Genomic DNA, 14948 nt, shown 5'->3' with positions numbered 1-14948 from the left:
AGAGCTCCTTCTCATGTATGTGTGGTTGACTGTGTGGCTTGAACATCTTTATGCTAAAGACGTTTGGGTGTGTGCGTGGTGTTTGTGTGTTGTTTTGGGTGGGTGTTTGTGCCTTTGTGGTTTGGTGTATGTGTCTGCTTGCAGGTCACAGCTCTCAAAGTGCGTCTGAAGCGTCAGTCGACGTCTCCAGGTGCTGGTGTGGCTCGGGCGTTTCTCAGAGCTCAGGCTCTGCTGTTTGGAGGCTACAGAGACGCCTTAGTCTACTCTACTGTGAGTTACAGCACATTGTCTCTCTAATATCATCAAATACAGCGATACAGACCTTTCTGCAGTGTGGACAATGCAGTGCATGCATTTAGAGACCTTCTTGTAGTGGGGTGTCTGGGGGGTCTTGGGTGGCCCCCTTCCTGGTCCATAGTGTTGCTCCATAAGCCACTTCCCCTATGCCCCTCCTTCTAGGTATCCTTGCACGATTCTTTTGACCTCCAGGTGTCTGTTGACACATAGTTTCCAGTGTCCGCTTTGAGGGACACATTCCCAAGGTAGACTTTGCTCCATGTGGTCAGTCCAAATTTGCCAAAAAACATCTAGATGACCCCCAAGACTTTTGAGATAATATTCTGTGGGTTGATGAGGTGTAACTTTTTGGTAGACATAGGTCCCGTTACATATGGCATGAAGCTAATGCTGCATTCCACCATCAGAACATCATGCCAACAGTGAAACATGGTGATGGTAGTGTGATGGTTTGTGGCTGCTTTGCTCCTGCAGGACCAGGACAACTTGTTGTAATTGATGCAACCATGAATTCTGCTCTATATCAGAAAATCCTGAAGGAGAATGTTCACACTGTGTAGCGATCATCTCTGCATCTCCTTGCATTTGTCCTGCAACTTTGGGAGTGAAGATAACATCTGTTTGGAGGTTGCAATTATGTATGGAATTTCCTTCCCTTTGATGGACAAGAGGGATACAACATTATAGTTCCCAGAGTCTGCTTTGTCTCCTGATGCTGACAATAATCTCATCATCAGTCTTCATGAAGCTTTTACATCAGTAGACCAGAGGGAGTTTGATTTGTGGTAGTTTGACTCGACTCACCTTTATGGCGGTGAAGGAACTACTGAGAGTCATCTGAGTCAGCATGATGTTGCATCTGCCTTGGCTCTTCTGGAATGTGCATCTATTTTTGCCCATCAATCAATGTCACTTTGCCTAGCATAGACCTGTTTTGGCAATAACTTGTTCAATTCCTGTGTCAGTATTGTCAAACTAGTCCTTGGCTAACTTTAGCATATCCCAATATGCCTCAATGAAACTGATAAAAGAGCTTTGGACAAGTTTGAACAAGTCCTTGTGTCTTATGTTCTCCAAGGTTCTTAGTGGTGAGCCTAGAGCTGTTTTGCTTCCTCCTGTTTGGTGTCAATCTAATACACATTGTGGAGCAAATAAGATAGTGTTTAAATAGTGTTTTGTCCAGGATTATGATTCCAGTACAAAAGACTTAAACAGAGAACACACAGTGTGCTTATTTTATCCTTATTGATTTTATTTGATCTTTTTTAGCCCCTTAATAATATCCCCACCCTGCAGGAGGCATCATAACATCAACAGTAAAGTCTGCCTTCCAGTTGAAGAGCCTGATCAGATCTTTTCAGATATGAGGACCCACTTTAAATTAGTGACGTTAAGTGGTTTTATGACCCATGACAAACAACAATATCCCATTTTTCTCAAAGCAAATCTGTCTCTGTCTGTAGGGAGGACCCGTGGCATTCAGTGAAGACCTGTTCCTCACCCACAAATCTCAAAGCATGAAGCAGTTCCTCGAGAGTGCTGTTCACCTGCAGTTCTTCAAGCAGGTATGCAGTCAGCCTTGCAGCAGCTCCTGAACTTAGACATGAGCATGTGTGATGTAGGAGGCATAGGTGTGCTGGAAGGATCCACTTACAGGTTTAATGCAAAGTTCAGCGATTTTAAAAACAGAGCCCAAGAACATGCAGGGGTCAGACACCAGATAATCCAAAACATTACCATCAAAACAGCCCAAAGAGACAAAAACCCAGGCAAACAAGCGACAGGACAAAAAGTAGAAGGCTAAAGATAAAGATGAATAAAAATAACTGGCAATGCTTCACAAAGAAGACAAGTCTGGAGAAGTGTATGTGTAGGACAGGTAGTCAGTGAAAGGGAAAACAGGTGTGGGGAATGAGTGACAGTCTAGTGTTCAGCGGATGATGACCTCTGGTGTCCAAAGTTGGTATTGCTACTGACAGCATGACCTCCAGTGTCCATACAGGGACCAATACAATGTTCCCACCGTGTTAGAACCAGAAAAGGCCACGTTCTACATTTATATTAGATTTTCCCCCCCCTCTGAGCTCCATTTGTACAGAGCCCTGCTGGTGACATCCCGTATGAATAAAAATAATGTGTGGCCACAATTTAGTAAGGTGTGGGAACGAGACCCTAAAGTGTGGCCAAGACTTAGTAAGGTGTGGGAATGACATCCTAATGCATGGCCACAACTTAGTAAGGTGTGGGAATGACATCCTAATGCATGACCATGACACAATAATTCATGGGAACGAGATCCTAATGTGTGGCCATACCTTTGTAATGTGTGGGAACGAGATCCTAATGCACGGCCACAACTTAGTAAGGCATGAAAATGAGACAAGTCTTGACCATAGCTTAGTAAGGCACGATCTTCCCCCGTCTTATTAAGTCATGGCCGCGAATTAATTATCTCCTTCCCGCACCTTACTAAGTTGCGGCCACATGTTAGTTTTATTTATACGGGATGTCACCAGCAGGGCATCATACATTTATGATGTTTGTGTAGATTTATGTGCCAAAAACAGTCATAATTAATTTATTAAAATACCTTTGTGACATCACAAAAACAATGCATTCAAAACAGGCTGTTTTGCATTTTTTCATAATTACTTCATTAATCATTAATTTAGCTCTGACCAGCACACAAAATTTAACACTCACACACACAGTCCATAACGGGTGAGCGCTGGGTTCCCTGGCTGCATGGGAATGTAATGCCTCCATGCTGCCACCCAGTGTTCAACTGTGTTATTTTGATTGCGTTCAAATGGCTCTCTCATATCTCTATATCTATCTATGTGAATATGAAAAATTTCAAAATATAAGTGTTAAATGGATAATATTTAAATGTCTAAAACAATATAATGTTGTAAATTACATATTGAAAAGATTACATTATATTACACATAATATAATATAGTATAATACCATATATAATGGTCATATTTCATATTTTTAACATTTAAAGAAGGTGTCACTTTATATGGTCAATTTAGGTCATTTATGTTTTATATCTACTTTTACGTGTTAATATTAATTATCTAATGAAATACTACCTCCATATTATTAATAAAATCATATTTTATAACATTAACATGGCTACAGAACTAAGTAGAGAGTTATATTATATTATATTATATTATATTATATTATATTATATTATATTATATTATATTATATTACCTATCACAGCACCCATGCAACCCAGAAGGATAATCGGCTTAGATAATATGTGCGTGTGTGTGTGTGTGCATTATATTGTATTACAATAACAATATTGTGTTTTATTAGGCTATATGTAATTACCACTATAATATTGTACATGTGTCTGAATGCTTCCAGTTTATTGACTGGCGTCTGGAGATGCTGAACCAGGGCAAAGAACCAGACGATCTGTTTGAGGAGGAAATACTGCAGTGTGGAGCGTCATCAGGTGTGTGTGTGTGAGTGTGTGTGTGTTTGACTCTGTATAAATGTATGCATATGAATGTTTACATGCATTTGTACATAAATTCAGTAAATCATGCATTCTAAACATTTTGTTCTTTGTTCCCCATAATAGGCGGCTCCAAATCGTACCAGCAGTGGGTGGGCAACCTGAAGGTCAGTTTTATTCTTTAAGTTACACAGTAACATATGGATAAAAGAATTTCATTATTTATGACTTGTCTTAAATTTATGACATCTTAAAATTTAATGTGGTAACACTTTCTATGAACACCAAGTTTGTAAGCATCTATAAGCACATGTATAACATGTTATAATGCATTCATAAGGCATCATAAACATAGCTATAACTATAAAAATGCATTACATGTTATAGCCACATTTATTATGCATTATGAATTGTTACCATAATGCATTATAAGTACTGCTAATGACAAATTATAAGAGTTCATAAGCTGTATTAATCCACTCTCAGTAAAGTGAAGCGTACTGGACTAAAGCCTCCTCCAGTGTTAAGACTGAGGCTTCAAGTTGAAGTATTTACTGAAGGATTTACTGAAACACTAAAACACAATAAAGCTCATTACAGGCTTCAAATGTCAGAGTTTAAACTAGAGCTGCCCTCAGAGTTTCACCCAATGTGGGAAAATCAATGTTCACCACTGTTAATGTGCACCACCATTAGCCTGGCACTAACTTAACACTGCATATCTGATAGAACGCCAGCAGGAATCAGCATCACTGTAGTGTAGTGTAGTGTTACAGAGCGAAGGGTTCACTTGACATTAGAACCAGTGAGGGAACAAATTACAATGACAGCACTGTACAATCTCGCCTCTCGAAGCCTTGACTCCACTGTGACTTTCCGGCTCAAATAAAATTCTGGAAATATCAGGGCATAATATTTCTAGCTATTCCAAGCTTTGGCAATGACAGTATAACGTTATTAACACCACTTATAATGCATTATATTAACAATTTATAATATACATAAACATGGCTGTAAAGTGTAATTCAATGTAATTCATTTTTAGAAATATTTATAACCATGTATATAAAGCCTTATGAATGCATTGTAACATGTTATAAATGTGTTTATAGCTGCTCACAAATGTGACATTCATAGAAAGCGTTACCTTCAACAGTAGTTAAAACATTTTTCCGGACATTAAAATGAAGCCATGAGCTCTTACTACCGAGAACTGAGATCTTACATGTTGAAACATAATTCACGTTAAATAGGTGTTTTTAACATGGAAAAAAATGTTCAAATGTAAAATTCCATTTTCTACTAGTACTAATGAAATGTTGCTTGCTAATATTGAATATCTGATATCAAGAAACAGTTTTAGATTAAAAACCTAAAACAGCTTTCCACTGTAACTCACTACCAACCTGTATTAAAGTTATTTAAGCAAAAGCACAGTGATTATTGTGTGTTATGGAATAAAATCATGCCTGTGATTTGGTTGCTGTACATCGTCACAGTCATAATGCTGTTCATAGTAATGAACCATCTGAAATGCTATTACTTTTTACACAACAATTTTAAAAAATAGTCAAAAAAGTGAAGCAAAGGAGCCAAAAACTGATTTCTTATGCATGTATATTGGCCATTTCTTTCTCCACCAAAAAGTAGGTCCAGCACAGGTGGTGTGTTGATATGCAACATAGTAATAATGTATTTATCCATTCATCTGGTTTTTGATTCATTAAAGTATGGGTGAAGTAAGCAGCAGCTTAGAGTAAACAATTCATGCTGTCAACTAATGAGATCATGTGATCAGAACTAACTGATAAGCCATACACGGCTGTATAAAGAGATGATTCAGTCACGGATGTTTGCAGAATCTGTCATTTAGAAAGCGCAACAATATCCGCACCTGACCTACCAGTGAGATCTTTCAAACACATACACAATAAATATCATCTGAAATGAATAACCGACTCTAAATGTAGGTATTGTGATATAAACCGAGTCTGTTCTACAGTTTCTCATTAGGCTGAATGAATAACCGACTCTAAATGTAGGTATTGTGATATAAACCGAGTCTGTTCTACAGTTTCTCATTAGGCTGAATGAATAACCGACTCTAAATGTAGGTATTGTGATATAAACCGAGTCTGTTCTACAGTTTCTCGTTAGACTGAATGAATAACCGACTCTAAATGTAGGTATTGTGATATAAACCGAGTCTGTTCTACAGTTTCTCATTAGACTGAATGAATAACCGACTCTAAATGTAGGTATTGTGATATAAACCGAGTCCGTTCTACAGTTTCTCGTTAGGCTGAATGAATAACCGACTCTAAATGTAGGTATTGTGATATAAACCGAGTCTGTTCTACAGTTTCTCGTTAGACTGAATGAATAACCGGCTCTAAATGTAGGTATTGTGATATAAACCGAGTCTGTTCTACAGTTTCTCATTAGACTGAATGAATAACCGGCTCTAAATGTAGGTATTGTGATATAATCCGAGTCTGTTCTACAGTTTCTCATTAGGCTGAATGAATAACCGACTCTAAATGTAGGTATTGTGATATAAACCGAGTCCGTTCTACAGTTTCTCATTAGACTGAATGAATAACCGGCTCTAAATGTAGGTATTGTGATATAATCCGAGTCTGTTCTACAGTTTCTCATTAGGCTGAATGAATAACCGACTCTAAATGTAGGTATTGTGATATAAACCGAGTCTGTTCTACAGTTTCTCATTAGGCTGAATGAATAACCGACTCTAAATGTAGGTATTGTGATATAAACCGAGTCTGTTCTACAGTTTCTCATTAGACTGAATGAATAACCGACTCTAAATGTAGGTATTGTGATATAAACCGAGTCTGTTCTACAGTTTCTCATTAGGCTGAATGAATAACCGACTCTAAATGTAGGTATTGTGATATAAACTGAGTCTGTTCTACAGTTTCTCATTAGGCTGAATGAATAACCGACTCTAAATGTAGGTATTGTGATATAAACCGAGTCTGTTCTACAGTTTCTCATTAGGCTGAATGAATAACCGACTCTAAATGTAGGTATTGTGATATAAACCGAGTCCGTTCTACAGTTTCTCATTAGGCTGAATGAATAACCGACTCTAAATGTAGGTATTGTGATATAAACCGAGTCTGTTCTACAGTTTCTCATTAGACTGAATGAATAACTGGCTCTAAATGTAGGTATTGTGATATAAACCGAGTCCGTTCTACAGTTTCTCATTAGACTGAATGAATAACCGACTCTAAATGTAGGTATTGTGATATAAACCGAGTCCGTTCTACAGTTTCTCATTAGACTGAATGAATAACCGGCTCTAAATGTAGGTATTGTGATATAAACCGAGTCTGTTCTACAGTTTCTCATTAGGCTGAATGAATAACCGACTCTAAATGTAGGTATTGTGATATAAACTGAGTCTGTTCTACAGTTTCTCGTTAGGCTGAATGAATAACCGACTCTAAATGTAGGTATTGTGATATAAACTGAGTCTGTTCTACAGTTTCTCATTAGGCTGAATGAATAACCGACTCTAAATGTAGGTATTGTGATATAAACCGAGTCTGTTTTACAGTTTCTCATTAGACTGAATGAATAACCGACTCTAAATGTAGGTATTGTGATATAAACCGAGTCCGTTCTACAGTTTCTTGTTAGGCTGAATGAATAACCGACTCTAAATGTAGGTATTGTGATATAAACCGAGTCCGTTCTACAGTTTCTCATTAGGCTGAATGAATAACCGACTCTAAATGTAGGTATTGTGATATAAACCGAGTCTGTTCTACAGTTTCTCATTAGGCTGAATGAATAACCGACTCTAAATGTAGGTATTGTGATATAAACCGAGTCCGTTCTACAGTTTCTCATTAGACTGAATGAATAACTGACTCTAAATGTAGGTATTGTGATATAATCCGAGTCTGTTCTACAGTTTCTCATTAGGCTGAATGAATAACCAACTCTAAATGTAGGTATTGTGATATAATCCGAGTCTGTTCTACAGTTTCTCATTAGACTGAATGAATAACCGACTCTAAATGTAGGTATTGTGATATAAACCGAGTCTGTTCTACAGTTTCTCGTTAGACTGAATGAATAACCGACTCTAAATGTAGGTATTGTGATATAAACCGAGTCTGTTCTACAGTTTCTCATTAGACTGAATGAATAACCGACTCTAAATGTAGGTATTGTGATATAAACCGAGTCTGTTCTACAGTTTCTCATTAGGCTGAATGAATAACCGACTCTAAATGTAGGTATTGTGATATAAACCGAGTCCGTTCTACAGTTTCTCATTAGGCTGAATGAATAACCGACTCTAAATGTAGGTATTGTGATATAAACCGAGTCTGTTCTACAGTTTCTCATTAGACTGAATGAATAACCGACTCTAAATGTAGGTATTGTGATATAAACCGAGTCTGTTCTACAGTTTCTCATTAGACTGAATGAATAACCGACTCTAAATGTAGGTATTGTGATATAAACCGAGTCTGTTCTACAGTTTCTCATTAGACTGAATGAATAACCCACTCTAAATGTAGGTATTGTGATATAAACCGAGTCTGTTCTACAGTTTCTCATTAGGCTGAATGAATAACCGACTCTAAATGTAGGTATTGTGATATAAACCGAGTCTGTTCTACAGTTTCTCATTAGGCTGAATGAATAACCGACTCTAAATGTAGGTATTGTGATATAAACCGAGTCCGTTCTAGGACAGAATTATTTAACCCTGTTCCTGAAGCTTCAATAACCTCACATTAGCTATGACTGAGACAAATTCGTGGGCAGAGCATTGATAGATCCTGTTATTGTGAAATGTATGTTATGATGACGTTATGATGATGTGTTAAATGTTTTCCAGAAAGGAGGAGGTGCTCTGCTCCTGACTGTGAAGTCTAAGGCTCAAATGTGCAAATCTGTGAGTAACGTTTTAATCCGCACATGACAAACAGCTCCATTAATGCATGTTAAAACTTTTCACGAGACTCTTTCGTGCTCAGACATCTGAAGTTCTGCTCTGTTTCAGGTCACACATCAGAGCAGGCTTGGACTGAAGAACCTTATTTCATCAAAGGTGATGCTTTTTTTGGTGAAAACGTCTGGTTCTTCAAGGGTTCTTTAGGACAGAAAATGGTTCTGTATAGAAGCATGCTCACTCAAGGAACCCTTTCCATAATGAAAGGTTCTTAGTAAAGAAAATTGGTCTTTATAGAGCCATGAACACTAAAAGAACCCTTTGTATTCTTTAATTTAAAGAACTAACATGTTCTTTGCATTGTGAACGGGTTCTTCAGATTGATGGAGAATGTGCTGTAGATGATTCTGTATGGCACCAAAAAGGGTTGTTCCATTTCTACAACTTTGACACTGTAACACATAGCAGAACCCTTTATCATGCTATACAGAAGCATTTTCAAAAAGGTTCTATGTAGAACCATCTACAGTAAAGACTGCATCAATTGGAAGAACCCTTTCATACTTTCATATATATGTATATGGAGCATATTATTAATACATATCCATTCTTGCAGGAGCAGAAGGACTCTCACTCTATCCAGAGGGGCGGTTCTGTATGTGGCACACATACATATCGCCTCATCCAATCAGATTGCCTTCAGAACCGACTGCCAATCACACAGCATTTCGGGAAGGTGACTCCTCCCACACAGCTCAAAATCTTTTGTTTTCATGCATATTTATTATTGTAAATTATAGCTGTCATATTGGTGGAAAAGTAGCCATGTCTCAGAGTGAAGGCTGCAGCTGAAGTAGTGGAGGCCTTCTTAGCACCGGACCATGAAGGCTCCTCTTCAGTGTTCAGTTATGCACATTCAAGACCACCTGAGCAGACCACCAACACGTCTGCCTGCTGTAAGCGTTTAGATCTCACGTTCAAAAATGCTCAATTAAAATGTTCATTTCTTCACAAAGTCCGGAGCCACAGCATCTGGCCACGTTTCACAATTGAGATTGAGCAATGATCTCCCACATGGAGTGAAAGAAGATATTAGTAATGTTTCGTACTTGGTACCAAGGGAAATTTGTCATTCTGCTGCCGAACTATACCCAGTCTGGGAGCAGCACCTGGTCAGTGAGGGGTTTAATGCCTTGCCTAAGGGCACAACCAGGTATACCTAATCAGTCATGGGATTTGACCCTGCAACCTTCCTACCTCTAGGTTAGAAAGAGAAAGGTCATTTTTTTGCACCCCCACCCTGAACCCCTCCCCACCACCTAAAATGAGTCCTGGAGACCAGTTGAGACCAGTTTCTCAGGAAATGACAGCCAAGAAACACAGCCTGCTTCTTCTGCATCCTTAGCTTTGAGACATGGCACCTCTTCCATTGGTACCATTTGGTTTTAAGTATACATTTTTTATCATTTCATTATTAATCACTGTTTAAAATAAGTTAATAAATGCATAGAAATAGGATGAATAATCTAATTATACTTTAACACCTCATCTCATGAGAAATATTGGATATATTGACAAGATTTAAGATGATTTCATCTTGAATAGGTATGTTTACTGCTGTGCACCAAAACTGTGGAAATGTACTGTTTGCTGAACTACTCATTTAAATGCTTTGGGAAATATTAACAGTGCTTTTTATTCGATTCTGAAATTTGTATTTGATCATGATCCACACATGTGGTCTGACGGATAGCATGGATTGAGTAAATCCAGGTAAATCCAGGAGTACAGAGAGTGTTACTGACTGCAGGTAGGAAGACTGGCCAGTAGGGGTCTCTAACACAGTCATGTGACTCAGTTAAACGTCCACAGGAATGCAGATTAAACACAGTCTCAAATCAGCAGTTATACATGTCTATAGGCTCTAATAATAATAATAATAATAATAATAATAATAATAATAATAATAATAATGTGTGCTTTTGCTATCATAATAGTAATGATAATAAAATCTGGTATTACTAGAAATAATAACACAATAACATTATTTATGATCATTCAGTCAATACAGCTCATATGGATATGGGTGTTTTTGTGATGTCATAAAACAAAACATTTACATACATCCTATTCAGTCTACAGCAGTTTAGCTCCACCCACTCACACTGAAGTTACAGTGTTTCAGCTCAGATTACTCTTTGAATGAGGAACAGTAGATCCAACTGGAACAGAGCTCATTTACATACATCAGTTTTGAAGGCACAGCAAAGAGAGGTTGGAAAATGGCCATAAATGGGTTCCAGGGGGAAGAATAGCATAAAAATGCACAGTTACTATTTGCTGAATTGATCATATTGGGACAAAATGTAACATAAAATGTTGTCTGGGAAAAAGTTATAGCGCATTTTATATTTTATGCTGTTTTCGTTTATTTTCACTGAAAAAAGTCAACAGGACGTGTCAATTGAGCAGGGGTGCGCAAACATTTGTGATGTTATGGACTTGATTTACTTGAGGATTATGATTTAAACCTTTTTTATGGGGTTTTCAGTCCCGGCCTCGGAGGCCTATGCGCAAGAACACCAGCCCGCAATTGGAGGAGCTGCCACAAGACAACAGCAGCTATGGAGAGGAGAGGTGAGAGATGGACACAACGTCAGCTCGCGTTGTAATCACAGTGCAGTTTACATGCAGTACATGGGGCAGCCGTGGGCTGGAGGTTAGGGAACTGGCTGGAAGGTCGCCGGTTTGATCCCTAGAGCCGACAGTCCATGACTGAGGTATCCTTGAGCAAGACACCTAACCCCCAATTGCTCCCCGGGTGCCGTGAATAGGGCTGCCCACCTCTCCGGGCAAGTGTGCTCACTGCCCCCTAGTGTGTGTGTAATCACTAGTGTGTATGTGGTGTTTCACTTCACGGATGGGTTCAATTAAAGGAGGAATTTCCCTGTTTGTGGGATTAAAAAAGTATCACTTAACTTACAACAAGTCATTTGACCAAGGGCACCGCAACTGTATGTACAAGATTTGTTTGTTGGGGGGTGAGGGTCAAGTTCTCAAAAAACTGGAAAGGAACCCTCTTGAGGAACAATGTTAAACAGATGGTTATGTAAAAATTTGTTATGACTGTTTTTGTTATGTAAACTCACCAAACAGTGGACTTGTGTAAATGTTTGTGTGCAGTCAAATAGAGTCAGTCTCCAGTGCTGGTGACCTCCAAGATGACCCTGACCTGTCTGTGCTTCCTGACCCAGAGGAGATGGACCTTCTGGGGGAAATTTTTGACACACTGAGCGCACAGAGCTCCAGAGAGCCTGGGCTGCTGTACAGCACACGTAGCCTGGACCTCTTCAACTCTGACTGCACTGATTTCATCACCAGAGTGAGTTCAGTCTCTTACTATTCCTTTCACTTCGCTCTCCCTCGGCTGCCTATTACTTTGCATTTAATCACATGCAATCACCCACATAGCCTTTGCTTATCTATGATGCTTATGATCTTTAACGTCCTGCTATTGTTTTCCAGAGGAGCTTGACCACGCCCAGTCAGGAGAGCTTGAACCTTTCCATTGGTAACAGTGGCAGTCTGATGAGCTGGGAGGAGGGGCTTGAGGAGGGGCCTGACATGGAGGGGGAGGGGTCTGAGGCAGCTACTGATCAATCAGAAAGGGATGAGTTTGGAGCGAGGCCATCAGGGAAGGAGTCGTGTATGGATCTCGGAAGGTTGGTGGATGATCTCACTGATCTTGGGGAGGAGCTTAAAGAGGAACTAGTTGATCTTCAGCCAGCTCAAGATGCAAAATGGGCAGAACAATCTGGGCAGGGTGGTGATACAAGGGAAAAGGAAAGCACAAATGGAAACAATGATGATCAAAAAGAAAACAGTGACCAACAACCCGAGGAGAATGACCTGGATGCTCCAGTCAATGACTCTCCAAAGGAAGTAACCGAGGCATCTTTAGAACCTCAACAGGAACATGAAGCAACTGAGCCCTCTTTAGAAGCCCAGCAGGAACATAAAGTAATGATGGCTTCTATAGAATCACAACAGGAACATGAGGCAACTAAGCCTTCATTAGAACCCCAACCTGGATCAAACATCTTCATCAATGAACCATGCCCAGATAAGAGAAGTGAAGAAGACCAGAAGCAGGAAGAAAAGCATCCCATTCCTAATGTGCTTTCAGCTGTGGCTCTGTTCCAATCCAAAGCCTCACAGTCCAGGGATCCTGCCGAGGCCACCAGGCCTGAAAACAGCCCAAAAGGTCTGGATACATCTCTGAAGACTTCCCCTAGAGGACCTCGGAAAATCCAGTCTTCTTCCAACAGGCCTATCTTGAGTCCGAAAGGCGAGGACCAGATCGTAAAATCGCCCATTGATTCACCAGCTGAAGACCAAGACCTGCCCCCCATTAAAGTGTCTGAACTGAAAAAGAGGTTTGAACAATGACCACTAGGTGTGGAAATGGATGAGGGCACTCTAAATTCTGGACATTCTTATCTCACACCAGTTTCTGAAGCCTGTAGTGACCAACAAGACAGATTCAAAATGCTTTTACACAGTTTTTATGTAATTTAAAAGATTTACACTGAGTTGCCAGGTCCATCTATTTTATTAATGAAGTCACTGCCGATTTTATCAGAAAGATCTACCATATACAGAACTGTGCAAGTCAAAGACCCTTTATTTATTTGATTTCCAGTCAAAACAGCCATTAAGTTGAGACAGTTTTGGTGTCTACCAGGTCTTCCAGGTGATTGTTAGGAGTGACATTTTCTCTGTAGCTTTCATTTCAATCATTTTATTAACTCACGTATCTACTGCCCTCAGAAATATCCCTTGAAAATGACATATTTGTAATTCATGGCTGTTTGGATTGGATATCAATGAAGGATGCACTCAGTACTGTAACTGTTCAGTTAGCAACTATTGCCCATCTATTGTGTTTCACAAACCACCACAGGGTCCCCACTGGCCAGATATTATTTGGGTGGTGAACCATTCACAGCGTAGCCGTGCCACTGACACTGTTTTGCTGAGTTGGTGTCATTGCTTGGTTGAAGGTGGACCACCAGTCAAAAATATCCAGCCAGGAGTTGCTATGTGGTCAGAAATTGATGTAAAGCAAGAAAGAAATTCAGGTGGTGGACCTACAAAAAAGTTTCTGATAAAGTGGCCAGTAAGTGTATACATGACTAAAACATTTCCGGAAAGCATCACACTGTTAATATGTTACCTATTAGTGTAGATTGAATGCGATACTCACTTTCTCCTCACAATGCTCCCTCTGTTTATGTGCAGTTTGCAAAACTGGACCTCAAACTCACTGAAACTGGACTTATCGGGCATTCGGAGTGTAAAGGAATTTACTTTTTTGTTCATTTTTAAAACAACATATTTGTAATACATTAAAGTTTTTTTGTCACTTATTCTAATATTTGGTATAATTTGACTTAATAAACCTCAATGACTAAGAGGCAATGCTGGAAACCTAAACAATTCCTGAAACCGTTGAATCATAGTACATTAAGAAACTGGTTCCAGGACATGACGTTGGTATGGTAGCCTTTGGCACCAGATATCTGAACAGGCCTTTTAAAGTAGTAACTATAGCAGAGAGCTTTGGCCTCTAAGACAGAGTGGACGGAGAAAGTAGGACAGTAAACATTGACTCAAGTCTGAGCCAAAACACAAATCAATCTGCTTTACTTAATTTGTTTCCCAATCCTGGTTCACAGCAGGACTGACAAGGTGTTCGATACAATGGAAAAACAGGTTTTCCTCAGTCCAGGAGAGCTTCAGTCAGGCCTGGAATTTTGGTCCGAATGAGCACCAGGTCTGAGACCACAGAAAATCTGGTAAAAAAAAGAATAAAAAATGATCCAGTCAAATAATCAGCCATCCAAAAATAAAGTTGCAGTGCTTTGAAGTAAGTAAGTGTGTGTGTGTGTGTGTGTGTGTGTGTGTGTGTGTGTGTGTGTGTGTGTGTGTGTGTGTGTGTGTGTGTGTGTGTGTTAAAGTGCCCTCTGAAGTAAATTTATTTGTGGAGCAACCAGAAACTGACCACCATGGAGGGCAACATCTCGGATTACTGGTCTGTTCGAATGTGAGCTAAGGCAGCAACAACATTGTTATATAATATTATTCGTTTTTTTTTTTGGTATTCATGTTGTCATAGTGACCAATGGTCACAGCTACAGTTACTGATGGTAACAGTTATGGTCACCAATAACT

General features: G+C 39.3%; 1 protein-coding gene across 2 annotated transcripts in view; it reads left to right on the top strand.

Annotated features, from left to right (window-relative positions):
- si:dkey-76b14.2 (DENN domain-containing protein 1B) overlaps positions 1-14149 on the top strand; it is a 36944-nt gene extending 22795 nt beyond the window's left edge. For both annotated transcript variants that reach the window (XM_017682672.2, XM_017682671.2), the window contains 10 exons: positions 145-270; positions 1761-1862; positions 3682-3772; positions 3902-3942; positions 8661-8717; positions 8826-8873; positions 9331-9450; positions 11266-11351; positions 11898-12096; positions 12240-14149. In XM_017682672.2, the coding sequence (XP_017538161.1) occupies positions 145-270; positions 1761-1862; positions 3682-3772; positions 3902-3942; positions 8661-8717; positions 8826-8873; positions 9331-9450; positions 11266-11351; positions 11898-12096; positions 12240-13163 (1794 nt within the window). In that variant the 3' untranslated portion in view covers positions 13164-14149. The remainder of the gene's footprint in view (positions 1-144; positions 271-1760; positions 1863-3681; positions 3773-3901; positions 3943-8660; positions 8718-8825; positions 8874-9330; positions 9451-11265; positions 11352-11897; positions 12097-12239) is intronic.
- The last annotated feature ends 799 nt before the right edge of the window (positions 14150-14948 follow it).

Source organism: Pygocentrus nattereri, chromosome 12 (assembly GCF_015220715.1).
Source record: "Pygocentrus nattereri isolate fPygNat1 chromosome 12, fPygNat1.pri, whole genome shotgun sequence".
NCBI classification, from domain to species: domain Eukaryota; kingdom Metazoa; phylum Chordata; class Actinopteri; order Characiformes; family Serrasalmidae; genus Pygocentrus; species Pygocentrus nattereri.
Note: the sequence above shows the minus strand (reverse complement) of the source record. Positions and strands in the feature narration are given on the sequence as shown.